This window comes from Gobio gobio, assembly GCF_949357685.1.
Source record: "Gobio gobio genome assembly, chromosome: 15".
Taxonomy (NCBI): domain Eukaryota; kingdom Metazoa; phylum Chordata; class Actinopteri; order Cypriniformes; family Gobionidae; genus Gobio; species Gobio gobio.
The window spans coordinates 45,222,530-45,249,903 of NC_137108.1; the positions used below are offsets into that span (position 1 = coordinate 45,222,530).

Genomic DNA, 27,374 nt, shown 5'->3' on the forward strand with positions numbered 1-27,374 from the left:
ACTGCGGGTAACAAAAAAAAAATCATGTTAGCAATCATCTATACTTGATGCATTGGTTGTATCTACCTGTAGGGCTATGCAGATTTGCATACTACAAAGGCATAATAAAGAATAAAACATGACACACATACAGTATAATGTAACCTCATATGGAAAATGTGTGCATGTGAGTGTATGTGTTCATGCGGTTTAAGGCTGTGAATCCTGTTTCACCCCAGGAGCGATTTTACCTGCCCGATCACATTACAGGATTCAACAGTGTAAGGTGCTGGAAGTCAACAGGAGACGAGCAATCTGTAATGAGAGCAGTTAGATTGAAAACAAGATTAAACTAACTCAGTTACGACGTCAGATTACACTAAAGGACGAGGGAAGGCAAAGAAATGAGAAACAGGAGATTCAAGCGTCCCCAGGCCCTTTAAACGGGTCATAGCATAGGCCTACATATCATGAAACTAAAACTCAAACATTTTCATTACTTGAAATAAAATTAATGTTCATTAAGTTTAACTTAATGTACTAAAATAATACAACTATATTGACATATTAAAAAACACTAATAAATATGACAGAAAAAACAAATTTTCAAAAAAAAAATTATAATAAAAACTATTATAATAATTTCGCAATGATAAAATATATCTGCTACATACACTATATTGCCAAAAGTATTGGGACGCCCCTCCAAATCATTGAAACTAGGTGTTCCAATCACTTCCATGGCCGCAGGTGTATAAAATCAAGCACTAGGCATGCAGACGCTGCTACAAACATTTGTGAAAGAATGGGTCGCTCTCAGGAGCTCAGTGAATTCAAGCGTGGTACTGTGATAGGTTGCCACCTGTGAATTAAGTCCATTCGTGAAATTTCCTCACTACTAAATATTCCACGGTCAACTGTTAGTGGTGTTATAACAAAGTGGAAGCATTGGGAACAACAGCAACTCAGCCACGAAGTGGTAGGCCACGTAAAATCACAGAGCGGGGTCAGCGCATGCTAAGGTGCACAGTGTGCAGAAGTCTTTCTGCAGATTCAATAGCTACAGACCTCCAAAACTTTGTGTAGCCTTCAGATCAGCTCAAGAACAGTGTGTAGAGCTTCATGGAATGGGTTTCCATGGCCGAGCAGCTCATCCAAGCCTTACATCACCAAGTGCAATGCAAAGCGCCGGATGCAGTGGTGTAAAGCACGTCAACACTGGACTCTAGAGCAGTGGAGACGTGTTCTCTGGAGTGACCAATCACGCGTCTCAGATGGACGAGTCTGGGTTTGGCGGTTCCCATGAGAACAGTAGTTGCCTGACTGCATTGTGCCAAGTGTAAAGTTTGGTGGATGGGGGATTATGGTGTGGAGTTGTTTTTCAGGGGTTGGGCTTGGCGCCTTAGCTCCAGTGAAAGGAACTCTTAATGCTTCAGCATACCAAGACATTTTAAACAATTTCATGCTCCCAACTTTGTGGGAACAGTTTGGGGACGGCCCCTTCCTGCTCCAATGTGACTGCGCACCAGTGCACAAAGCGACGGTCCATAAAGACATGAATGAGCGAGTTTGGTGTGAAGGAACTTGACTGGCCTGAGTCCTGACCTCAACCCGATAGAAACACCTTTGGGATGAATTAGAGCGGCGACTGCGAGCCAGGCCTTCTCGTCCAACATCAGTGCCTGACCTCACAAATGCGCTTTTAGAAGAATGGTCAAAAATTCCCATAAACACACTCCTAAACCTTGTGGAAAGCCCTCCCAGAAGAGTTGAAGCTGTTATAGCTGCAAAGGGTGGGCCAACTCCATACTAAAGCCTACGGATTAAGAATGGGATGTCATTAAAGGGGTGGTAAAACACATTGTTTTGAAGGCTTGATTGTGTTTGTGGGGTGCACTGTAACATGTGTTCATGCTTCGTTTTTAAAAAAAAATCATTATTTTTCATATATTTGACATTTATTCTACACTGCTCTGTCCCTCCTTGTAAAACGGTCTGATGCTTTCCGGGTTGTATGAATACAGTCCCTCAAAAATACGCAATGGGCTGAGATTGGTTAGCTGGCCCAGTGTGTTGTGATTCGCTAACCGCAGTGTATGTTTGTCGGAAACGTCACGCCCCTTACCTTACCGGTAGACTGTGGTCAGTATTAGAAACGATGGCGTCAATAAAACCACACCAATCTGAGCCCGAATCAGACCCAGAACATTTGAGTGAAGATGATCGAGCAGAACCTGTTCAGTCCTAATGAGTAAAGACTGCGGATCTATAGTGATCGCTACTGAATGGCACTTTAACTTTTGTATTTTTAGAACGATTATAGCCAAATATCTGTTGCAAGAACTATTAACCCAAAACACTAAACACTGGCTTTACTATAGTAGCCAAATCACACACAGAACCATGTTTAGCATGCCTGTAGATACATAATACATAAAAGCTCTAATCAAAGAATCATTTACACTAATGTCAGGTTCGCTGTTGAGATTTTAACGTTAGTGTTTGTAACGATAGGTGTTCGTCGGATAACGTTAAGTATGAATAAGCATTTAACAGACTGGTTTGCAGAACAGCGCTGTCATCTGTTTACTTCCTTGCTACAACATATTACAGGAAAACACATCGATGAAAAATAAATCAGACTTACAGGTTGTGGCCCGTTAACAGCTTCTGTTTGTAAATCCAGCTTTCAGGTCAAGCCGTTGTGCATATCCTGCATTGAACTCGCGAACATTGTGAAAGTTTTCCTCCGTGAAATGTGCTGCGGGAGCCCCGCAAGTGCCTGTTCCCTTCTGTCTCAAACACACGTGCATATAACATGCTGTATGTTAAACGCTCTGCAACGCACCCCTGTCCATATGAAGGCTGAACAAAGCAAGTACCCCAGACCTGCAATCCGGATGAAAATAACAGCGTTTCCTCTGCATCGCGGCAACAACACTCCAGCCTAACTATACCACAACAGCGCCGCGATACAAAATGGCCTCACCCCCCCTTATTTAATATTCTCGGAGGAGGGGTTTATGTAAATATTGGGCCTGGTGATGTCACCAACCCTGGAGGAATGTGTGTAGTCGCCTACTGGCCGTTTGCTGTAGTTCTTAGAAACTGATTTCTTTAAAAGCAAATATCTCCCTTTGCTTTAAACTTTGAACGTTGTAACTTTGCAGATGTTGTTTATGCTAAAGCAGCAACATTACACGCTAGCTTAAGTTAGAATAGTGAAATCGTGGTTTACCACCCCTTTAAAGTTCATGTGCATGTAAAGGCAGGCGTCTTTTTTTTTTTTACACCAAAACCAGATTAAATTAAACTAAAACAGATTTAATTCTTTATGAAATCAGCCCTTTAAAGGGGTCATCAGATGCAAAATTCACTTTTATATGGTGTTTGCATACACTGTAAAAAAAAAAAATCAGGTCTCCAATTGAAAATTTTCTAGTGAGCGATCACATCTAAAATGTTCAGTTGGCCAAATTGAATTTCTTGAATTTTAATTGAATTAAATTGCATCAATTCACAGAAATTCAATTTGGCCAACTGAACATTTTAGATGTGATCGCTCACTAGAAAATTTTCAATTGGAGACCTGAATTTTTTTTACAGTGTATAAATGTGTCTTTGCAGTGCGTGGACACAACCACCCTACAATGATAAAAATCCATTCACTCCTTTTTTTAATCCTCAAAAAGCCTAAACACTCCCAATAATCAAACAAAATTTCTAATAAAATTTTCTCCGTCCATGACCGCTGACGGACTGTCTCATATTAGCATATTTCCGCCCTCAGCCAGTTGTACACTGTCCGCCAAGGCAGCACTTCCCACAGAAGAGAGTATAGTTCATTATCATTTAAAGAGACATGCACCGAAACAGGTCGCTGCGACCACAGAGCTGTTTTTGAGGGGGTAAAAAGGGAGTTGTTTTACACTAACATTGAGGAACTTTAACCAAAGTATGTTACACACTTTACACAAAGATCCTAAAAAATATCAACTTGTGGAAAATGGGCATCCGATGACCCCTTTAAGAGATGATGTGTGTATAATTAGAAGGTTTTAAAATATTTGCACATTTTCAGGTTATGTAGTGAACAAAAATCTCAGTGGACTCAATATTGAATATTTATCTCATGTTATTTACAGCATACGGTACAGATTCAGATCACATTCTCATAGATACAAAATGCTAAATTTCTTCCGGAGGAGGTGCATTAGTGAGCGTCAACATATTTTACATTAGCATCAGCTCAGCACTAGAGATTCCACTGAAATATTTAATGTCAAAACATGTTTAAATATTTAAAGATGATTAAACCGGTTGGAGTTTAAAAACAAACATTATCTCAGTGTGATTTGAAATCCACTAAACTGTAGCTTTAAATCGTGCATTTTGTGATCATTTTCAGCATCATTTACCAAGGATAAAAACATGATTTAAAGAGATATTTCATTCATAAATTAACATTCTGTCATCATTTACTCACCCTCATGTTGTTCCAAACCTGCATGACTCTCTTTCTTCAGTGAAACACTAATGGAGATGGTTAGGTGAATGTTTGAGCTTCTGTTTTTGATACAATGGAAGCATGTACTGCCAAAAAGGACAAAAAACACCATTAATTGATCATAAAAGAGTCTGTATCATATCTCACTTCTTCTTCTGAAATCTTACTCGAGTCTTCTGAAATCCTTTGTGTGAGGAACAGACACAAATTAACCACAGAATTACTCAAATACAACATCTTTGTTTGTGTTTCACATTCGGGTTTAGATGCAAGGCTGAGCAAATGACGACAAAATGTTAACTTTTGTATGACGTACACCTATAAAAACACTGCCGATTGCAACAGTTTCAGAGGATCAGTTCCGCAAACAAAGACTCTGCTATTTCAAATGTCTTGTCTTTCCTGTCACTGTGTTTCTTGATCTGCAAAATCTTTACATACTGAGCTTCAAATGTTTCCCTTGTCTGTCACAAGCTTCTTTTGTTCAGTAAATTCCCCTGTTGCAGTGTGCTTTTGGTTCGTGTGCTGTCTGTCAGCAGTGCAGGATTTTAATGAAGGCCTTGCGGAACTCGATGTTGAAGGTGGTGTAGATGACGGGGTTGACAGCACTGTTGAGGTAGCCCAGCCATGTGACAGCGCTGTAGAGCGACGGTGAGATGCAGCAGCTGCCGCAGTGAGCTTTCAGCACGTGCGTCAGGAAGAAAGGAAGCCAGCATATGATGAAGACACCTGCAGAAAACACAAAAATTACTTCAACAACTTCTGCATTTGTAAGCTGCTTTGGATGAAAACATCTGCTAAATGAATAATTGTAAATGTGTTTGTGGCCACTACACCGGAAAAAAAAAACCCACTTAGAAATTGCTAGTTCAATCTCTCTGTTCAGTTTAAATCACAGCTTGCCCGTCCTGTTAAAGGGGCTATATGTAAGAATTTTTATGTATTGATCACTTTTTGCATTGACAACATGTGAACTTAAGAAGAGACCTTACCTGAAAGCCTGTAGACTGACTTTTATGTGAAGAAAATCCTTTTTTTTTTAATTGTAAAACATACTTTCCACTGTGAACACTGAAAAAATGTGGGGTTGGATTTACTTTGAAACAATTTTCACTTAGAAATTGTAAGTAAATTTCACAAATAATACAAAGAAACTGCAAGTAACACATTGAATTAAATGTGTAAAAGTGAAAGTAGAAAAACTGAAATAGGTTTTTTGTTGTTGTTGTAAAACATACTCTAATAATCTTTCTTTGATTTACGACTGTAAAAAAAGTGTAGGAGTGAAAATGTGCTTATAAAAAATAATGCACATTTGTACCGTGGTTCATCTGAAGTCTTATAATAAATGTGTATGTGATGAAGTGCTGTTGAAGAACTACTGAATATCAGCACTTTCTGAATACTACTCATCCAATCAAATTAGAGGACTTGAACTAGCTGTTGAATAATGAATATTTATTATGTCACACGTGCTGCTGCTTAAATGTCAAGCCTAAAAGAACAAAGAGACAAAAAATGGCATAGCACAGCAGCACTCATGTTTGCCAGAGTGTGCAGCAACTACAAACCAGCCATGAGTCCAAACGAGTCTGAGAATAAGAAGATATTTCAAAGTGGACATCCGTGCACACAAAGTGGAGTCAAATCAGGGTTATATCATTAACTAAAAGAAAAACATTCAAGTTAATGGGGCATCGCTCATGAAAAAAGAGACAGCGCGCTATGAATAAACTATGCATGTCTAATGTATTGCATTAAAATAAATAACGAGAGGAACGTCACCCAGCATAACAAAGTAAAAGTACTGTTTTTTCATCAGAAATGTACGAGTTAAAGTCGTAAAAAGTAAATGTAATAGTGTAAATGTACATTGTTACTACCAGGGTTCTTGCAGGTTTCAGTAAGTCAAATTTAAGACCTTTTTAAGACATTTTAAGACCATAAAGATTGAAATTTAAGACCTATACGAGGCATTACCAAAATTATTTAAATCACACAAAAAAAAAAAAAAATTTTATTTCAATGAATTCAATCATTGAAAAAGCATCAATTTAATTTACAGATAAAGCAATGACATTAGTAACCCTCCACAGCCAACAACGTGCCAAATACCCAAAACCTTAGGCCCAAAATGAAAATAGACTAAAACAAACTTGCCCTCAAATAGAATAGATATAGACAAAACAGCATATTAATAGCCTAATAGAGATTGAACAGGCTACTCCAAACTGCGATTATTCTGGTTAAAATGCGTTTTTTTTTATTTTTTAAACTGTATTCATGTACTGTATTAATTTCTTCTGTTGAACACAGAAGATATTTTGATGAATGTTGGTGACCAGACAGTAGCCATTGACTTAGTATTTTTCCTACAATGGAAGTCAATGGGGACTTCTTCAAAATATATTTTATGTTCAACAGAAGAAAGAACTTTATTCAGGTTTAAAACAACTTGAGCGTGAGTAATCAATGACAGAATTTTCATTCTTGAGTGAACTATCCCTTTAATGTTAATACAACAACAAAAGACCAAGAGAAAATCACTCACTGCTCTTGACTGAAAAACTTTTAATACAGTAGCTTTAAAGGGGTGGTAAACCACGATTTCACTATTCTAACTTTAGCTAGCGTTTAATGTTGCTGCTTGAGCATAAACAACATCTGCAAAGTTACAACATTCAAAGTTTAAAGCAAAGGGAGATATTTGCTTTTAAAGAAATCAGTTTCTAAGAACTACAGCAAACGGCCAGTAGGCGACTACACACATTCCTCCAGGGCTTGCTGACATCACCAGGCCCAATATTTACATAAACCCCTCCTCCGAGAATATTAAATAAGGGAGGGTGAGGCCATTTTGTATCGCGGCGCTGTTGTGGTATAAGTTAGTTAGGCTGGAGTGTTGTTGCCGCGATGCCGAGGAAACGCTGTTATTTCCATCCGGATTGCAGGTCTGGGGTACTTGCTCTGTTCAGCCTTCCTTGGGACGGGGGTGCGTTGCAGAGCGTTTAACATACAGCATGTTGCACGTGTGTTTGAGTCAGCGGGGAATCAGGCGCGAGCAGGGCTCCCTGCAGCACATCTAACAGAGGAAAACATCCACCGTCTTCGCGATTTCAATGCCGGATTTGCACAACGTCAGCTGCGTGAAAAAAACACTGCCGGTGCGTGGATGCATGACGCGCGCGCTGCACATTTCACGGAGGACAACACAAACTTCCACAAACTTCGCGAGTTCAATACAGGATATGCACAACGGCTTGTCCTGAAAGCTGGATTTACAAACAGAAGCTGTTTACGGGCCACAACCTGTAAGTCTGATTTATTTTTCATCGATGTGTTTTCCTGTAATAGGTTGTAGCAAGGAAGTAAACAGATGACAGCGCTGTTCTGCAAACCAGTCTGTTAAATGCTCATTCATACTTAACGTTATCCGACGAACACCTAACATTACAAACACTAACGTTAAAATCTCAACAGCGAACCTGACATTAGTGTAAATGATTCTTTGATTAGAGCTTTTATGTATTGTTTATCTTCAGGCATGCTAAACATGGTTCTGTGTGTGATTTGGCTAACTTACTAGTTAAAGCCAGTGCTTAGTGTTCGTTTTGGGTTAGTTCTTGCGACAGATATTTGGCTATAATCGTTCTAAAAATACAAAAGTTAAAGTGCCATTCAGTAGCGATCATTATAGATCCGCAGTCTTTACTCTTGAGGACTGAACAGGTTCTGCTCGATCATCTTCACTCAAATGTTCTGGGTCTGATTCGGGCTCATATGGTTTTATTGACGCCGACCAAAGCACAGCCTCCGGTGAAGGTAAGGGGCGTGACGTTTCCGACAAACGTGCACTAGGCGGTTAGCGAATCAGAACACACTAGGCCAGCTAACCAATCAGAGCCCACTGCGTATTTTTGAGGGACTGGCTTCATACAACCCGGAAAGCATCAGACCGTTTTACAAGGAGGGACAGAGCAGTGTAGAATAAAGGTCAAATATATGAAAAATAAGGCACTTTTTTTTCAAACGAAGCATGAACAAATGTTACAGTGCACCCCACAAACACAGTCAAGCCTTCAAAAGAATGTGTTTTACCACCCCTTTATTAAGAATCAATATTTATTTATATAAAGATTTTGAGTGTCGTGTTTCTCATGCCACGCGGCGATCAAACGGGCAGGGTGCCGTTGTCAAGATCGGAGATAGTCACTCCGCCAATCATGCCAGTTGTTTTTTTTCTTATCTTGGTTGTTTTGTCAGAAGTTACGCTGCCATATTACTCCATTAATTGATACGATAAATATATTTCCAGTCTCATGAAATCCGCACGCGCTGCTGCAATGTTTTCATTGGCTGTTGCTGTCAATAGCGAATCCATCATGGCGGAGAAACTTAATCGTAAATTGAGGTTTTAATCGCAGGTTAGAATTCTAATCCCCGATTTGTTAAACTGTGTTTAAAATGAAGTGGTTGTCACATGCCTGTCCTGTCTTGTGCTGCACATGGGGGTTTTTGTTATTTTGGGCCATGTGCTCGTGTTGTTGTCTGATCCCTCCCCCTTGCTATCTGATTAGTGTTTGATTTCACCCACCTGTTCCCTCCTGATTTATTTCCCATTACAAGTCCTCTTGTGTTACAGTCTTTTGTTGGAACGCTGTCTATAGTCTCCCTTTCCCCGTGATCCTGTTTTCCTGGTATGTTTCATGTTCTGTTTGTTTTTTGTATTTTCTAGTATGTTTGCCCCCTCGTGTGTTTTTTTTGTTTACTTTGTAATAAAATCCATTCATTTCTCCTGCATATGAGCCCTCACCTCAGTTTTCCTTTGTGTTGACCGTGACAGTGGTGCAACACAACTCGATTTAAAATAAAGCCTAGATCAACAAATCCTAGATTCGCTCTAAATTGTGCTTAATTTAATCCTTGTATGGTGTTCGGGTCTGTTGGACCCGTTTTCATTTTTTATCAAAAGAAAAATTATACGATTAATTATTTTTTCAAACTGAGACTCATTGGCCTTGGCTCATTTTCTGTGAGGAATATATATCAGAACACACTTTCAATGACCACACACTGTACACCCCCCAACACATTTATATTACACACAGGATGTTCGGGTCCACTGGATCCGGGGCTAATAAAAGTGTGGAAATTGTAGGTCCTGTGTACCTTTACTCTGTCCTCCTCCTGTCAGGGCCTGCTGTTAGTGTATGTATGTTCATGTAAATGGTTTATGAGGACACAAATGTGTATAATGACATGGGTATTACAACGTAAACGTGGCTTATGATGACATCTGTGTCCTCACACTAAAACATACTAAATGGTGTTTTTTGAAATTCAAAAAATGCCAAACGTTTTCTGTGATTGGTAGGTTTAGGGGTAGGGTTAGTGTAGGGGATAGATTATACAGTTTGTACATTAGAAAAAACATTATGCCTATGGATAGTAACCATACACCACATATCCGTGTGTGTGTGTGTGTTTTGTGTGTGTGTGTGTGTGTTATGGGTGTGTGTGTGTGTGTGTGTGTGTGTGTGTGTTTTGTGTGTGTGTGTGTGTGTGTGTGTGCGTGTGAGAGAGTGCAAGAGTGAGTTTTGTTTCTACCCCTGCCGTTCCCACATGAGGTTGCAATTCTTAAATGTGATCTTACAAAGGTAAAGAGAAAATATTAACCATATATGCTGTGTATATTGCTTGTAATTAGGATGAAGTAAACATCTGTAGAGTATTTTAACATAACATTTTTGATTGTGTTGAATTAAAAACCCAAAAATGCAGCGGGTCCACCAGACCCACGAACACTGGCTGAATAACAAAAATATGAACACCACACAAGGGTTAATCCTTATTGGTGCAACCCAAATATTTCAATGTCAACACTATCAGCACCTAAATTAATCTGCAGCAGTCAGGTGGTACAAATAAGAGGTCTGTAAGTGGTTTACGTTCATTATTATTGTAATGTTATGTGGTTTAAGACATGAGGTAATTTAACGGCATCTCTTGTGATGCTTTGCAGACTCTGCTTTGTGTGTTCATGTATTTTGAAGGAGGCGTGGCTTTGTAGAGTGTGCTGAAGAGAGAGTTGGATCACATGCTTTTATTTAAGCCTCTCCAAAAATTGCCTACTTTTAACTGTGGCCCTTTTTTGAGCTTAGATCTGGACATAAATGGCTGTAATTCATGAATGCTTTGGAATACAGACCTAAAGATGGCCGCTTTTTTAAAGTCGTCTTTTTAAAATTAAGTGTAAAAAAGTTATAGAAGTTTAAGTTTAATGTAACGCAAATGTACTAAACAAAACTATGGAAGGCCGTTTCCGCCACTAAATAAAAAAATAAAAAGAGTAATTGCGACTTTTTATCTCAGAATTCTGACTTTTTTTCTCACAATTGCGAGTTATAAAGTCAGAATTCTAAGATATAAACTCGCAATTGCGTGATATAAAGTCAGAATTCTGAGATATAAACTTGCAATTGCGTGATATAAAGTCAGAATTCTGCATCAGAATATGTTGAATGAACGTTGCCACCTCACATCCGTTCTGTTGTTTCTGCGCCAAAGCTTGTGCTTAAAATCCCCTCAAGAGCGCGTTTGCTCAGAGATATTAATGCCGTTCAGATAATAAGACAATCATTCCATCATTAGCAGCATTTATATCACGCAATTGCGACTTTTTATCTCAGAATTCTGACTTTATATCACGCAATTATTTGAATTTATTAGGATTAACCCCTTGAGATGTATCATCTCGTTTTCGAGGGGGTCCTTACAATGAAATACAATTACAACTTAGGGAACATACGATTACAATTAACAATACTATTAACAATACATACATAAAAAATAAAAAAAATAGAAAAAGAGAGGAAAAAAAAAAAAAAAAAAAAAAAAAAAAAAAAAAAACAACAACAGTACACATAACAACGACAGTTTCAATGATAGCACGTGCAATCTACTTTAAAATAAGATAATAAAGATTGTTTGAACAACCGAAAAGAAGTAATGGATCTAATATCTACAGGCAAATTATTCCAGTCTAGTACAGCTTTAAACATAAATGCTCTCTTACCAATTGTTTTTTTAACACGAGGAACTAAAAAGTAAGTCTGGACAGAATGCCTCACTTGGTAGTTTGAAGAAAAGAGTACAAAGTATTGTTGTAGATAAGTAGGATAATGAAAGTAAATACACTTAAATATAAATTGGAGCCAGTGAGTCTGCCTTCTCACATTCAAAGATGGCCACTGGAGTGCATCATACATTGTACAGTGGTGAGTGGAAAAAGAACATCCTAAAACGAATCGACAAATTCTATTATATGCCGAATTAAGTAAGACAAGATCAGATTTTAATGCCGTCTGATAAACCACATCACAGTAATCAAAAAACGGAAAAATTAATTGAACAACTAGTTTCTTACGAACACTATAAGTGAAGCAATTTCGAGACCGATGCAAAATACTCATTCCAACATTGACTTTTCGTAAAACATGATTAATGTGGGGTTTAAAGGAGAGTTTAGAATCAAGCCATAAACCAAGATACTTAATAGTGTCAACTCTATGCAGGGGAGTACCATCTTTACATGATATAACACAAGAACAGCTTTTAGAATTAAGTTTATATCTGGAGCCAAAAATCATAGTATATGACTTGGTCTTATTAAGCACTAATTTATTAGCCAAAAGCCAGTCTTGTAAACTATTAAAATCCAATTGAAGAGATAATTGAATTTGTATAGGATCAGAATTACATGTATATATGACAGTATCATCCGCATAAAGTTGAACCTGACAATTTTTAAGAAGTAATGGTAAATTATTAACATAAATAGAAAAAAGAAGTGGTCCCAGAACTGAACCTTGAGGCACACCTCTCTGGAGAGTCAGAAAATCAGATTTATTCCCATTTAGGACTACGCATTGTTTCCTGTTGTGCAGATATGAATTAAACCACAAAATTGTATTTTTTGAACAACCAATAGCATGAAGTTTATCTAAAAGCAAGTAATGATCAACCAAATCAAAAGCTTTAGTCAAATCAAGAAAAATAGCACCTGTGAGCTTTCCATTATCTGAGGCTGAAAACACATCATTTGTAAACTTAATTAATGCAGTAGTTGTGGAATGATTAGACCTAAAACCAGATTGAGATGAGGATAGAATATTATTGATAGATAAATAATTTGAAAGTTGTTTATAAATTAATTTTTCAAAAACTTTAGATATAGAACATATAATAGATATTGGTCTATAATTATTAATATCAAGTACATCACCTCCCTTATAAAGCGGAGTAATGCGTGCACATTTCCAGATCATCGGCAACTCACATGTAAACAAAGAAAGATTAAATAAATCAGCTAGTGGATACATAAGAATATGTGAAGTTAATTTAAGATACCTATTTTCAATTCCATCTAATCCTTCACCACTAGTCACTTTTAATTCATCAATAGCACTCTGGACATCAGTAGGAGCAATCTTCTCAAATGAAAATAAGCTATTACATGATGCAGTCTCATTACAAATATCAGTATTCAAGTAAGAGGCAGACACTAAAGTAGACGAAACTGAAGAAAAATGCTGATTAAATTCTTGCGCAATAGATAAGGAGTCATGAAGTATTATATTATTATTATCTCTAATTTGATTAACTGAATGTTTATTCGATGTATTAATAATGTTTTTAATTTTATTCCAGAATTGTTTAGGATTTTTATAATGGAAAGAAAGACATTCTTTATAATAATTAGACTTTGCATTTCGAGTTTTTGTTTTGCTCAAATTTCTTAAATGCCTATAGACTTCCCAATCAACATCACTTCTTGTCTGACGAAATGTTGTCCATGCTTTGTCCCTTTGCCTAAAGAGACTAATAAGTTCAGAATTAATCCAAGGAAGATGATTGCCCTTAACCCTAACAATTTTCCAAGGTGCATGTTTGTCTACAACATTTATAAACTCAGTATAAAAAAAATCCCAAGCGTCTTGTACATTAGGAATTAAATTAAATCTATTCCAATTTATAGAAATCAGATCATGAATAAATAAATCTAAATTCAGTTTTTTATATTGTCTGATTTTAATTAATTTTGGTGGCAATTTAGGTACTTTAATTTTCCATACACAAAATATAATTGAATGATCACTAAAGCAGTCAGACAACACACCGGACCTTAAAAATCTATTTGGGTGTGAGACAAGTATCCAATCAAGAAGAGATTGTGTACGAGAAGTAATTCTAGTAGGCTCAGTAATTAATTGGGTAAGATTTAAATTATTAGGGGCCAAGCACCGAAGGTGCGAAGGCACCTATTGAAACCGTTCCCGTTCCTATTATTATTATTATTAGGGGCCAAGCACCGAAGGTGCGGAGGCACCTATTGAAACCGTTCCCGTTCTTATTATTATTATTCATCTTCTTCTTCTTCTTCCGCCACGAAGTCTATGGCAGCCCATAGAACCGTATGGTAAAAAGTTGTGAAATTTGGCACACTAATAGAGGACAGGCTGAAATGTCACCGTAGCAAATTTGGAGTCTCAAACTCAATCCCTCTAGCGCCACCATCAGTCCAAAATTTGACTCATGTTTATGCTAATAACTTTTGAACCATAAGGGCTAGAAACAAAATTCTTTTTTCCTCTGATTCCTTGGCTCAAGAAGATTCGATTGCACCATATGACGTCATTTTCCGTCATAAAAATTTTCCCGCCATTTTGAATTTTCCGAAAAACCTACTTTTACGAACTCGTCCTAGATGGTTCATCCGATTTGCACGAAAATTTAACCAGATCATCTTCAGACCATGTTGACAAAAAATCTTGCAAATCAAGTTGATTCGTCAAATCATTTGCGATAAACGCGCAAACAAATTTTACGTAGCGGTTGCAAAAACACACTTAAGGCAATATCTCCGCAACCCTTTATCGTATTCAAACCAAACTTGGTACATGTCATCACAAGCATGACTTGAGGCAACATACAGCGTTTCGGCGCAGCGCCACCTACTGGTCCGGAGATACGAAAAATTGCTATTTTTGCTTATAACTTCTGAACTGTTTGTCCAAAAATCATAAAAGTGGTCTCGTTACATTCAGGACGGCATGCCGATTCGTCTGATATTCAATTTTACCATATCGGCCATTTTGACTGTCGGCCATTTTGAATTTTGTCAAAAAATGCTATATTTTACAAATGCATTAGTATATTGTTACTAAACTCGGTATGTGACTTCCATGCTATGCCCTGAAGGTACTCAAAAAGTTTTAGGGCAGTGCCACCTTGTGGTCAAAAGATATAACAAACTTGACAAAAATGCTAATAACTTTTGATTAAATTAGCCTAGTATATTGAAACTGGTCATAATAGAGTCATTGGCTCATGCCGATTCAATTGCAACCTATGATGTCATTTTCGGTCATGATAATTTCCCCGCCATTTTTAATTTTCCAAAAAACCTACTTTTGCGAACTCGTCCTAGACGGTTTGTCCGATTTGCACAGAAATTGAACCATATCATCTTCAGACCATGCTGACAAAAAATCTTGCAAATCAAGTTGATTTGTCAAATCGTTTTCGATAAACGCGCACACAAATTTTGCGTAGCGGTTGCAAAAACACTCATAAGCCTATATCTCCACAACGCTTTATTGTATTCAAACCAATCTTGGTATATGTCATCACAAGCATGACCTGAAGCAACATGCAGCGTTTCGGCGCAGCGCCACCTACTGGTCCGGAGATACAAAAAATGGCTATTTTTGCTTATAACTTTTGAACTGTTTGTCCAAAAATCATGTCTTCCGCACCATGCTTTGAAGGTACTCAAAATGTTTTGGGGCAGTGCCACCTTGTGGTCAGAGGTTATAACAAAATTTACAAACATGCTAATAACTTTTGATTAAATTAGCCTAGTTTAATGAAACTGGTCATAATACAGTCATTGGCTCATGCCGAGAACAGAGATACTAATTTTTCCATATTTGGTCAAACATCCTGTCCTCAATGTTCTTATTTGATCAAAACCTACTTTTTCAAACTCATCCTAGACCGTTTGTCCAATTTCCACCAAAATCGAATCGTATCATCTTCAGACTGTGTCAACAAAAAGTTAGGGATTTTGCATCAATAGATGAAACCGTTTTTGTAAACCGCAGCGACGAAGTTGAGCCATTATGCCAAAATGACTCTTGAGGCTGTATCTCTGCAATGCTTTGACATATTGGCATCAAACTTTGCATGTGTCATTGTTCGCTTATTCTGACCACACCACATCAATTTCGTATCAGTGCCACCTATTGGTCAAAAGTGATAAACCATTAACTTATATTATCAGTGACTCAATATATGATATTTCAGCCATTTTGCCTAATCTTCTTAAACTGTATAATTGTTAATTGTTGCAGTTGGTCTGACACTCTCAGACTACAATGCATTTTTCAGCCTTTTGCCTAAAATCATATTAAAATGTGATTAATTGCTGATAATGTGAATAATCTGACACTGCCAGCCATTTTGGCATGTCTTGTCTTCTTCTTTGCGCTTGGCCCCGGTATTGCTGCTTGCAGCTATATTTCATCTTCTTCTTCTTCTTCTTCCGCCACGAAGTCTATGGCAGCCCATAGAACCGTATGGTAAAAAGTTGTGAAATTTGGCACACTAATAGAGGACAGTCTGTAATGTCACCGTAGCAAATTTGGAGTCTCAAACTCAATCCCTCTAGCGCCACCATCAGTCCAAAATTTGACTCATGTTTATGCTAATAACTTTTGAACCATAAGGGCTAGAAACAAAATTCTTTTTTTCTCTGATTCCTTGGCTCAAGACGATTCGATTGCACCATATGACGTCATTTTCCGTCATAAAAATTTTCCCGCCATTTTTAATTTTCCGAAAAACCTACTTTTACGAACTCGTCCTAGACGGTTCATCCGATTTGCACGAAAATTGAACCAGATCATCTTCAGACCATGCTGACAAAAAATCTTGCAAATCAAGTTGATTCGTCAAATCATTTGCGATAAACGCGCAAACAAATTTTACGTAGCGGTTGCAAAAACACTCTTAAGGCAATATCTTCGCAACGCTTTATCGTATTCAAACCAAACTTGGTACATGTCATCACAAGCATGACTTGAGGCAACATACAGCGTTTCGGCGCAGCGCCACCTACTGGTCCGGAGATACGAAAAATTGCTATTTTTGCTTATAACTTCTGAACTGTTTGTCCAAAAATCATAAAAGTGGTCTCGTTACATTCAGGACGGCATGCCGAGTCGTCTGATATTCAATTTTACCATATCGGCCATTTTGGCTGTCGGCCATTTTGAATTTTGTCAAAAAATGCTATATTTTACAAATGCATTAGTATATTGTTACTAAACTCGGTATGTGACTTCCTTGCTATGCCCTGAAGGTACTCAAAAAGTTTTAGGGCAGTGCCACCTTGTGGTCAAAAGATATAACAAACTTGACAAAAATGCTAATAACTTTTGAATAAATTAGCCTAGTATATTGAAACTGGTCATAATAGAGTCATTGGCTCATGCCGATTCAATTGCAACCTATGATGTCATTTTTGGTCATGATAATTTCCCCGCCATTTTTAATTTTCCAAAAAACCTACTTTTGCGAACTCGTCCTAGACGGTTTGTCCGATTTGCACAGAAATTGAACCATATCATCTTCAGACCATGCTGACAAAAAATCTTGCAAATCAAGTTGATTTGTCAAATCGTTTTTGATAAACGCGCACACAAATTTTGCGTAGCAGTTGCAAAAACACTCATAAGCCTATATCTCCACAACGCTTTATCGTATTCAAACCAATCTTGGTATATGTCATCACAAGCATGACCTGAAGCAACATGCAGCGTTTCGGCGCAGCGCCACCTACTGGTCCGGATATACAAAAAATGGCTATTTTTGCTTATAACTTTTGAACTGTTTGTCCAAAAATCATGTCTTCCGCACCATGCTTTGAAGGTACTCAAAATGTTTTGGGGCAGTGCCACCTTGTGGTCAGAGGTTATAACAAAATTTACAAACATGCTAATAACTTTTGATTAAATTAGCCTAGTTTAATGAAACTGGTCATAATACAGTCATTGGCTCATGCCGAGAACAGAGATACAAGTTTTTCCATATTTGGTCAAACATCCTGTCCTCAATGTTCTTATTTGATCAAAACCTACTTTTTCAAACTCATCCTAGACCGTTTGTCCAATTTCCACCAAAATCGAATCGTATCATCTTCAGACTGTGTCAACAAAAAGTTAGGGATTTTGCATCAATAGATGAAACCGTTTTTGTAAACCGCAGCGACGAAGTTGAGCCATTATGCCAAAATGACTCTTGAGGCTGTATCTCTGCAATGCTTTGACATATTGGCATCAAACTTTGCATGTGTCATTGTTCGCTTATTCTGACCACACCACATCAATTTCGTATCTGTGCCACCTATTGGTCAAAAGTGATAAACCATTAACTTATATTATCAGTGACTCAATATATGATATTTCAGCCATTTTGCCTAATCTTCTTAAACTGTATAATTGTTAATTGTTGCAGTTGGTCTGACACTCTCAGACTACAATGCATTTTTCAGCCTTTTGCCTAAAATCATATTAAAATGTGATTAATTGCTCATTGCTGCAGTTGATCTGACACTGCCAGCCATTTTGGCATGTCTTGTCTTCTTCTTTGCGCTTGGCCCCGGTATTGCTGCTTGCAGCTATATTTAGGGGCCAAGCACCGAAGGTGCGAAGGCACCTATTGAAACCGTTCCCGTTCTTATTATTATTATTCATCTTCTTCTTCTTCTTCTTCTTCTTCTTCTTCTTCTTCCGCCACGAAGTCTATGGCAGCCCATAGAACCGTATGGTAAAAAGTTGTGAAATTTGGCACACTAATAGAGGACAGTCTGACATGTCACCGTAGCAAATTTGGAGTCTCAAACTCAATCCCTCTAGCGCCACCATCAGTCCAAAATTTGACTCATGTTTATGCTAATAACTTTTGAACCATAAGGGCTAGAAACAAAATTCTTTTTTCCTCTGATTCCTTGGCTCAAGACGATTCGATTGCAACCTATGACGTCATTTTCCGCCATGGTAATTTTCCCGCCATTTTTAATTAACCGAAAAACCTACTTTTACGAACTCGTCCTCGACGGTTCATCCGATTTGCACGAAAATTTAACCAGATCATCTTCAGACCATGCTGACAAAAAATCTTGCAAATCAAGTTGATTCGTCAAATCATTTGCGATAAACGCGCAAACAAATTTTACGTAGCGGTTGCAAAAACACTCTTAAGGCAATATCTCCGCAACGCTTTATCGTATTCAAACCAAACTTGGTACATGTCATCACAAGCATGACTTGAGGCAACATACAGCGTTTCGGCGCAGTGCCACCTACTGGTCCGGAGATACGAAAAATTGCAATTTTTGCTTATAACTTCTGAACTGTTTGTCCAAAAATCATAAAAGTGGTCTCGTTACATTCAGGACGGCATGCCGAGTCGTCTGATATTCAATTTTACCATATCGGCCATTTTGGCTGTCGGCCATTTTGAATTTTGTCAAAAAATGCTATATTTTACAAATGCATTAGTATATTGTTACTAAACTCGGTATGTGACTTCCTTGCTATGCCCTGAAGGTACTCAAAAAGTTTTAGGGCAGTGCCACCTTGTGGTCAAAAGATATAACAAACTTGACAAAAATGCTAATAACTTTTGATTAAATTAGCCTAGTATATTGAAACTGGTCATAATAGAGTCATTGGCTCATGCCGATTCAATTGCAACCTATGATGTCATTTTCGGTCATGATAATTTCCCCGCCATTTTTAATTTTCCAAAAAACCTACTTTTACGAACTCGTCCTAGACGGTTTGTCCGATTTGCACGAAAATTGAACCAGATCATCTTCAGACCATGCTGACAAAAAATCTTGCAAATCAAGTTGATTTGTCAAATCGTTTTCGATAAACGCGCACACAAATTTTGCGTAGCGGTTGCAAAAACACTCATAAGCCTATATCTCCACAACGCTTTATCGTATTCAAACCAATCTTGGTATATGTCATCAAAAGCATGACTTGAAGCAACATGCAGCGTTTCGGCGCAGCGCCACCTACTGGTCCGGAGATACAAAAAATGGCTATTTTTGCGTATAACTTTTGAACTGTTTGTCCAAAAATCATGTCTTCCGCACCATGCTTTGAAGGTACTCAAAACGTTTTGGGGCAGTGCCACCTTGTGGTCAGAGGTTATAACAAAATTTACAAACATGCTAATAACTTTTGATTAAATTAGCCTAGTTTAATGAAACTGGTCATAATACAGTCATTGGCTCATGCCGAGAACAGAGATACTAATTTTTCCATATTTGGTCAAATATCCTGTCCTCAATGTTCTTATTTGATCAAAACCTACTTTTTCAAACTCATCCTAGACCGTTTGTCCAATTTCCACCAAAATCGAATCGTATCATCTTCAGACAGTGTCAACAAAAAGTTAGGGATTTTGCATCAATAGATGAAACCGTTTTTGTAAACCGCAGCGACGAAGTTGAGCCATTATGCCAAAATTACTCTTGAGGCTGTATCTCTGCAATGCTTATACATATTGGCATCAAACTTTGCATGTGTCATTGTTCCCTTATTCTGACCACACCACATCAATTTCGTATCTGTGCCACCTATTGGTCAAAAGTGATAAACCATTAACTTACATTATCAGTGACTCAATATATGATATTTCAGCCATTTTGCCTAATCTTCTTAAACTGTATAATTGTTAATTGTTGCAGTTGGTCTGACACTCTCAGACTACAATGCATTTTCAGCCTTTTGCTTAAAATCATCTTAAAACGTGATTAATTGCTCATTGCTCCAGTTGATCTGACACTGCCAGCCATTTTGGCATGTCTTGTCTTCTTCTTTGCGCTTGGCCCCGGTATTGCTGCTTGTTATTAGGGGCCAAGCACCGAAGGTGCGAAGGCACCTATTGAAACCGTTCCCGTTCCTATTATTATTATTATTAGGGGCCAAGCACCGAAGGTGCGAAGGCACCTATTGAAACCGTTCCCGTTCTTATTATTATTAGGGGCCAAGCCCCGAAGGTGCGAAGGCACCTATTGAAACCGTTCCCGTTCCTATTATTATTATTATTAGGGGCCAAGCACCGAAGGTGCGAAGGCACCTATTGAAACCGTTCCCGTTCTTATTATTATTATTCATCTTCTTCTTCTTCTTCTTCTTCTTCTTCTTCTTCTTCCGCCACAAAGTCTATGGCAGCCCATAGAACCGTATGGTAAAAAGTTGTGAAATTTGGCCCACTAATAGAGGACAGTCTGAAATGTCACCGTAGCAAATTTGGAGTCTCAAACTCAATCCCTCTAGCGCCACCATCAGTCCAAAATTTGACTCATGTTTATGCTAATAACTTTTGAACCATAAGGGCTAGAAACAAAATTCTTTTTTCCTCTGATTCCTTGGCTCAAGACGATTCGATTGCACCCTATGACGTCATTTTCCGTCATAAAAATTTTCCCGCCATTTTTAATTTTCCGAAAAACCTACTTTTACGAACTCGTCCTAGACGGTTCATCCGATTTGCACGAAAATTGAACCAGATCATCTTCAGACCATGCTGACCAAAAATCTTGCAAATCAAGTTGATTTGTCAAATCATTTGCGATAAACGCGCAAACAAATTTTACGTAGCGTCTGCAAAAACACACTTAAGGCAATATCTCCGCAACGCTTTATCGTATTCAAACCAAACTTGGTACATGTCATCACAAGCATGACTTGAGGCAACATACAGCGTTTCGCCGCAGCGCCACCTACTGGTCCGGAGATACGAAAAATTGCTATTTTTGCTTATAACTTCTGAACCGTTTGTCCAAAAATCATAAAAGTGGTCTCGTTACATTCAGGACGGCATGCCGAGTCGTCTCATATTCAATTTTACCATATCGGCCATTTTGGCTGTCGGCCATTTTGAATTTTGTCAAAAAATGCTATATTTTACAAATGCATTAGTGTATTGTTACTAAACTCGGTATGTGACTTCCATGCTATGCCCTGAAGGTACTCAAAAAGTTTTAGGGCAGTGCCACCTTGTGGTCAAAAGATATAACAAACTTGACAAAAATGCTAATAACTTTTGATTAAATTAGCCTAGTATATTGAAACTGGTCATAATAGAGTCATTGGCTCATGCCGATTCAATTGCAACCTATGATGTCATTTTCGGTCATGATAATTTCCCCGCCATTTTTAATTTTCCAAAAAACCTACTTTTGCGAACTCGTCCTAGACGGTTTGTCCGATTTGCACAGAAATTGAACCATATCATCTTCAGACCATGCTGAAAAAAAATCTTGCAAATCAAGTTGATTTGTCAAATCGTTTTCGAAAAACGCGCACACAAATTTTGCGTAGCGGTTGCAAAAACACTCATAAGCCTATATCTCCACAACGCTTTATCGTATTCAAACCAATCTTGGTACATGTCATCACAAGCATGACCTGAGGCAACATGCAGCGTTTCGGCGCAGCGCCACCTACTGGTCCGGAGATACAAAAAATGGCTATTTTTGCTTATAACTTCTGAACTGTTTGTCCAAAATTCATGTCTTCCGCACCATGCTTTGAAGGTACTCAAAAAGTTTTTGGGCAGTGCCACCTTGTGGTCAGAGATTATAACAAAATTTACAAACATGCTAATAACTTTTGATTAAATTAGCCTAGTTTAATGAAACTGGTCATAATACAGTCATTGGCTCATGCCGAGAACATAGATACTAATTTTGCCATATTTGGTCAAACATCCTGTCCTCAATGTTCTTATTTGATCAAAACCTACTTTTTCAAACTCATCCTAGACCGTTTGTCCAATTTCCACCAAAATCGAATCGTATCATCTTCAGACTGTGTCAACAAAAAGTTAGGGATTTTGCATCAATAGATGAAACCGTTTTTGTAAACCGCAGTGACGAAGTTGAGCCATGATGCCAAAATTACTCTTGAGGCTGTATCTCTGCAATGCTTTGACATATTGGCATCAAACTTTGCATGTGTCATTGTTCTCTTATTCTGACCACACCACATACATTTCGTAACTGTGCCACCTATTGGTCAAAAGTGATAAACCATTAACTTATATTATCAGTGACTCTATATATGATATTTCAGCCATTTTGCCTAATCTTCTTAAACTGTATAATTGTTCATTGCTGCAGCTGGTCTGACACTCTCAGACTACAATGCATTTTCAGCCTTTTGCCTAAAATCATCTTAAAACATGATTAATTTCTCATTGCTGCAGTTGATCTGACACTGCCAGCCATTTTGGCATGTCTTGTCTTCTTCTTTGCGCTTGGCCCCGGTATTGCTGCTTGCAGCTATATTTCATCTTCTTCTTCTTCCGCCACGAAGTCTATGGCAGCCCATAGAACCGTATGGTAAAAAGTTATGAAATTTGGCACACTAATAGAGGACAGTCTGAAATGTCACCATAGCAAATTTTGAGTCTCTAACTCAATCCCTCTAGCGCCACCATCAGTCCAAAATTAGACTCATGTTTATGCTAATAACTTTTGAACCATAAGGGCTAGAAACGAAATTCTTTTTCCCTCTGATTCCTTGGCTCAAGACAATTCGATTGCACCCTATGACGTCATTTTCCGTCATAATAATTTTCCCGCCATTTTTAATTAACCGAAAAACCTACTTTTGCGAACTCGTCCTAGACGGTTCATCCGATTTGCACGAAAATTGAACCAGATCATCTTCAGACCATGCTGACAAAAAATCTTGCAAATCAAGTTGATTCGTCAAATCATTTGCGATAAACGCGCAAACAAATTTTACGTAGCGGTTGCAAAAGCACTCTTAAGGCAATATCTCCGCAACGCTTTATCGTATTCAAACCAAACTTGGTACATATCATCACAAGCATGACTTGAGGCAACATGCAGTGTCTTGGCGTAGCGCCACCTGCTGGTCCGGAGATACAAAAAATGGCTGTTTTTGCTTATAACTTTTGAACCGTTTGTCCAAAAATCATAAACGTGGTCTCGTTAGATTCAGGACGGCATGCCAAGTCGTCTGATATTCAATTTTACCATATCAGCCATTTTGGCTGTCGGCCATTTTGAATTATGTGCTAAAATGCTATATTTTACAAATGCATTAGTGTATTGTTACTAAACTCGGTATGTGACTTCCACTCCATGCCCTGAAGGTACTCAAAAAGTTTTGGGGCAGTGCCACCTTGTGGTCAAAAGTTATAACAAACTTGACAAAAATGCTAATAACTTTTGATTTAATTAGCTTGGTATAATGAAACTGGTCATAATACATTCATTGGCTCATGCCGATTCAATTGCATCCTATGACGTCATTTTCGGTCATGATAATTTCCCCGCCATATTTAATTTTCCAAAAAACCTACTTTTGCGAACTCGTCCTAGACGGTTTGTCCGATTTGCACGAAAATTGAACCAGATCATCTTCAGACCATGCTGACAAAAAATCTTGCAAATCAAGTTGATTCGTCAAATCGTTTTTGATAAACGTGCACACAAATTTTACGTAGCGGTTGCAAAAACACTCATAAGGCTATATCTCCACAATGCTTTATCGTGTTCAATCCAAACTTGGTACATGTCATCACAAGCATGACTTGAGGCAACTTGCAGCGTTTCGGCGCAGCGCCACCTACTGGTCCGGAGATACAAAAAATGGCTATTTTTGCTTATAACTTTTGAACTGTTTGTCCAAAAATCATAAAAGTTGTCTCGTTAGATTCAGGACGGTATTCAGAGTTGTCTGATATTCAATTTTACCATATCGGCCATTTTGGCTCTCGGCCATTTTGAATTATGTGCTAAAATACTATATTTTACAAACGCATTAGTCTATCGTTACGAAACTTGGTATGGGTCTTCCGCACCATGCTTTGAAGGTACTCAAAAAGTTTTGGGGCAGTGCCACCTTGTGGTCAGAGGTTATAACAAAATTTACAAACATGCTAATAACTTTTGATTAAATTAGCCTAGTTTAATGAAACTGGTCATAATACATTTATTGGCTCATGCCGAGAACATAGATACTAATTTTGCCATATTTGGTCAAACATCCTGTCCTCAATGTTCTTATTTGATCAAAACCTACTTTTTCAAACTCATCCTAGACCGTTTGTCCAATTTCCACCAAAATCGAATCGTATCATCTTCAGACTATGTCAACAAAAAGTTAGGGATTTTGCATCAATAGATGAAACCGTTTTTGTAAACCGCAGTGACGAAGTTGAGCCATGATGCCAAAATGACTCTTGAGGCTGTATCTCTGCAATGCTTTGACATATTGGCATCAAACTTTGCATGTGTCATTGTTCCCTTATTCTGACTACACCACATCAATTTCGTAACTGTGCCACCTATTGGTCAAAAGTGATAAACCATTAACTTATATTATCAGTGACTCTATATATGATATTTCAGCCATTTTGCCTAATCTTCTTAAACTGTATAATTGTTAATTGTTGCAGTTGGTCTGACACTCTTAGACTACAATGCATTTTTCAGCCTTTTGCCTAAAATCATCTTAAAACGTGATTAATTGCTCATTGCTCCAGTTGATCTGACACTGCCAGCCATTTTGGCATGTCTTGTCTTCTTCTTTGCGCTTGGCCCCGGTATTGCTGCTTGCAGCTATATTTAAATATATTTTTCTCTTTATTACTTGACATATCCAACCAATTCTTATTGAAATCACCTAATAAGATTAACTCATTTTTACCAAAAACTGAATTAATAGTGGATATCAGGCAGTTAAAGGACTCCACTGGTGAAGAGGGTGGCCTGTATATGCTCCCGATGGTTATACATTTATTTAAGTGGAAAACCACCTTAACAAAAATACATTCAAAATATAAAGGATCAATCGAAGGTATAATTAATTCAGAAACAAGACCTGTAGAAACATATACAGCCACACCTCCACCCCTGGAGCACCTATCCGATCTGTAAACAACATAATTGGTTAAGTTAATTTCATTATCCGAAACATTGCTATTGAGCCATGTTTCGGAAAGAGTGATAATATCAGGCTTATTTAAATCAACCCATACACGAAGTAAGTCAATTTTACACACCAGACTTCTAATATTCAAGTGAATGATTTTTAATCCCTTAACTTTATCCAGCTTGGAAAATAACTAACAATGATACTGTCACTGGTCAAATATAAGAACAAAAATAACTGAATCCAAGAATTCATTACAAGGTTGCAAAAACTATCAAATAAACTGATCACAACAAAACAAACAGACAGGACATTTAAATACAAAACATATAAACATAAAAACATGACACCCTTCAAGACTAACCCAGCTGCCCCAGAGACCATGTTCCAGGGCATTCCAGTGAGTAAACCAAATAATATAGGTCAAAAACCGTCTCATCAACTCAACTCAAACAGCAATAATAATAAATTAAACACAGTAGCTCTGTGTGAGGTAATACAGAATCCAATGCTCCAAAAGAGTATTTCACATCACAAAAACTACCTCCACACAATAATAATAATCATGCTACTGACAAACTTCAGTTATCCGAAAAATCAAGCCTCTCATCAGACAAACATTAAATTATTCTGGTGAAGTCTGAGGTGACATGTAGACAGCTTCAGCATCTTTGTGGCAGCTAAAACGCTGCTGTTTGCCATCAACAAAAACACACAACGTGCAAGGATATCTAAGATAGTATTTCATATTAAGTTCGCGAAGCTTCCGTTTAACAGGATCAAAGCTCCTGCGCTTCTTCATCAGGTCAGCGCTGAAGTCCGGATAGATATATACGCGTGTCCCGTTGTACTCGAGCTTCTTTTTCTCTCTCGCAATGCGAAGAATTTTCACTTTGTCCTGGAAATTAAGGAGCTTGATCATAATAGGTCTAGGATTGGCTCTATCGCTTTGACGAACTGTCGGAGAGCGATGAGCCCATTCGATGATCAACGGAGTGGAAAAGTTGTCTTGTCCCAAAAGCTGTGGAATCAAACGGGACATAAAGCCGGCAATATCACTGCCTTCCGATGACTCTTGTACTCCAACAAAGCGGAGATTAGAACGTCGACTTCGATTCTCCAAATCGTCAACTTTGTCCAGCAGGTAGGCGTTGTCTTTCTCCAGTTGTTGAATCCGAGCGACACATACTTGTACGTTGTCCTCATTAGCCCCAACACGTTGCTCTAACAAATGAACTTGATCTCCCACAGTACTTAATGAATTCTGAATACTAGTCAGTCTGCTATGAATGACGTCCATTTTTACATCAAAATGATCCAGCATATCAGACTTACTCTGTGTAATAGCGTCCCACAAAGTTTGGAGTGAGATATGTGACTCATCCATTGCGCCAATCGTGTAACGTTAATCCAAACAACAGAAAACGTGTGGCTATAAGAAATTAACGCCAATGTATTGAAAAGCAGTCAGAGAGAAAAAAAAGAGGTGATCTTACAAAGCTACTATGATTGCAATTAGCATGCTTGAGTAGAGCTTGACACACGTTCACTCACGCCGCGGCCATCTTGAATCGCGAATTTATATCTCAGAATTCTGACTTTATATCACGCAATTGCGAGTTTATATCTCAGAATTCTGACTTTATATCACGCAATTGCGAATTTATATCTCAGAATTCTGACTTTATATCACGCAATTGCGAGTTTATATCTCAGAATTCTAACTTTATATCACGCAATTGCGAGTTTATATCTCAGAATTCTGACTTTATATCACGCAATTGCGAGTTTATATCTCAGAATTCTGACTTTATATCACGCAATTGCGAGTTTAT

At 38.0% G+C, this 27,374-nt stretch overlaps 1 protein-coding gene across 1 annotated transcript in view; it reads right to left on the reverse strand.

Moving 5' to 3' along the window:
* Positions 1-5,018: 5,018 nt before the first annotated feature.
* Positions 5,019-27,374, reverse strand: part of drd2l (dopamine receptor D2 like) — a gene marked incomplete at both ends in the record, with an annotated part of 39,296 nt that continues 16,940 nt past the window's right edge. Inside the window, one exon of the mRNA XM_079838132.1 lies at positions 5,019-5,215. Within this exon, the coding sequence (XP_079694258.1) occupies positions 5,019-5,215 (197 nt within the window). The remainder of the gene's footprint in view (positions 5,216-27,374) is intronic.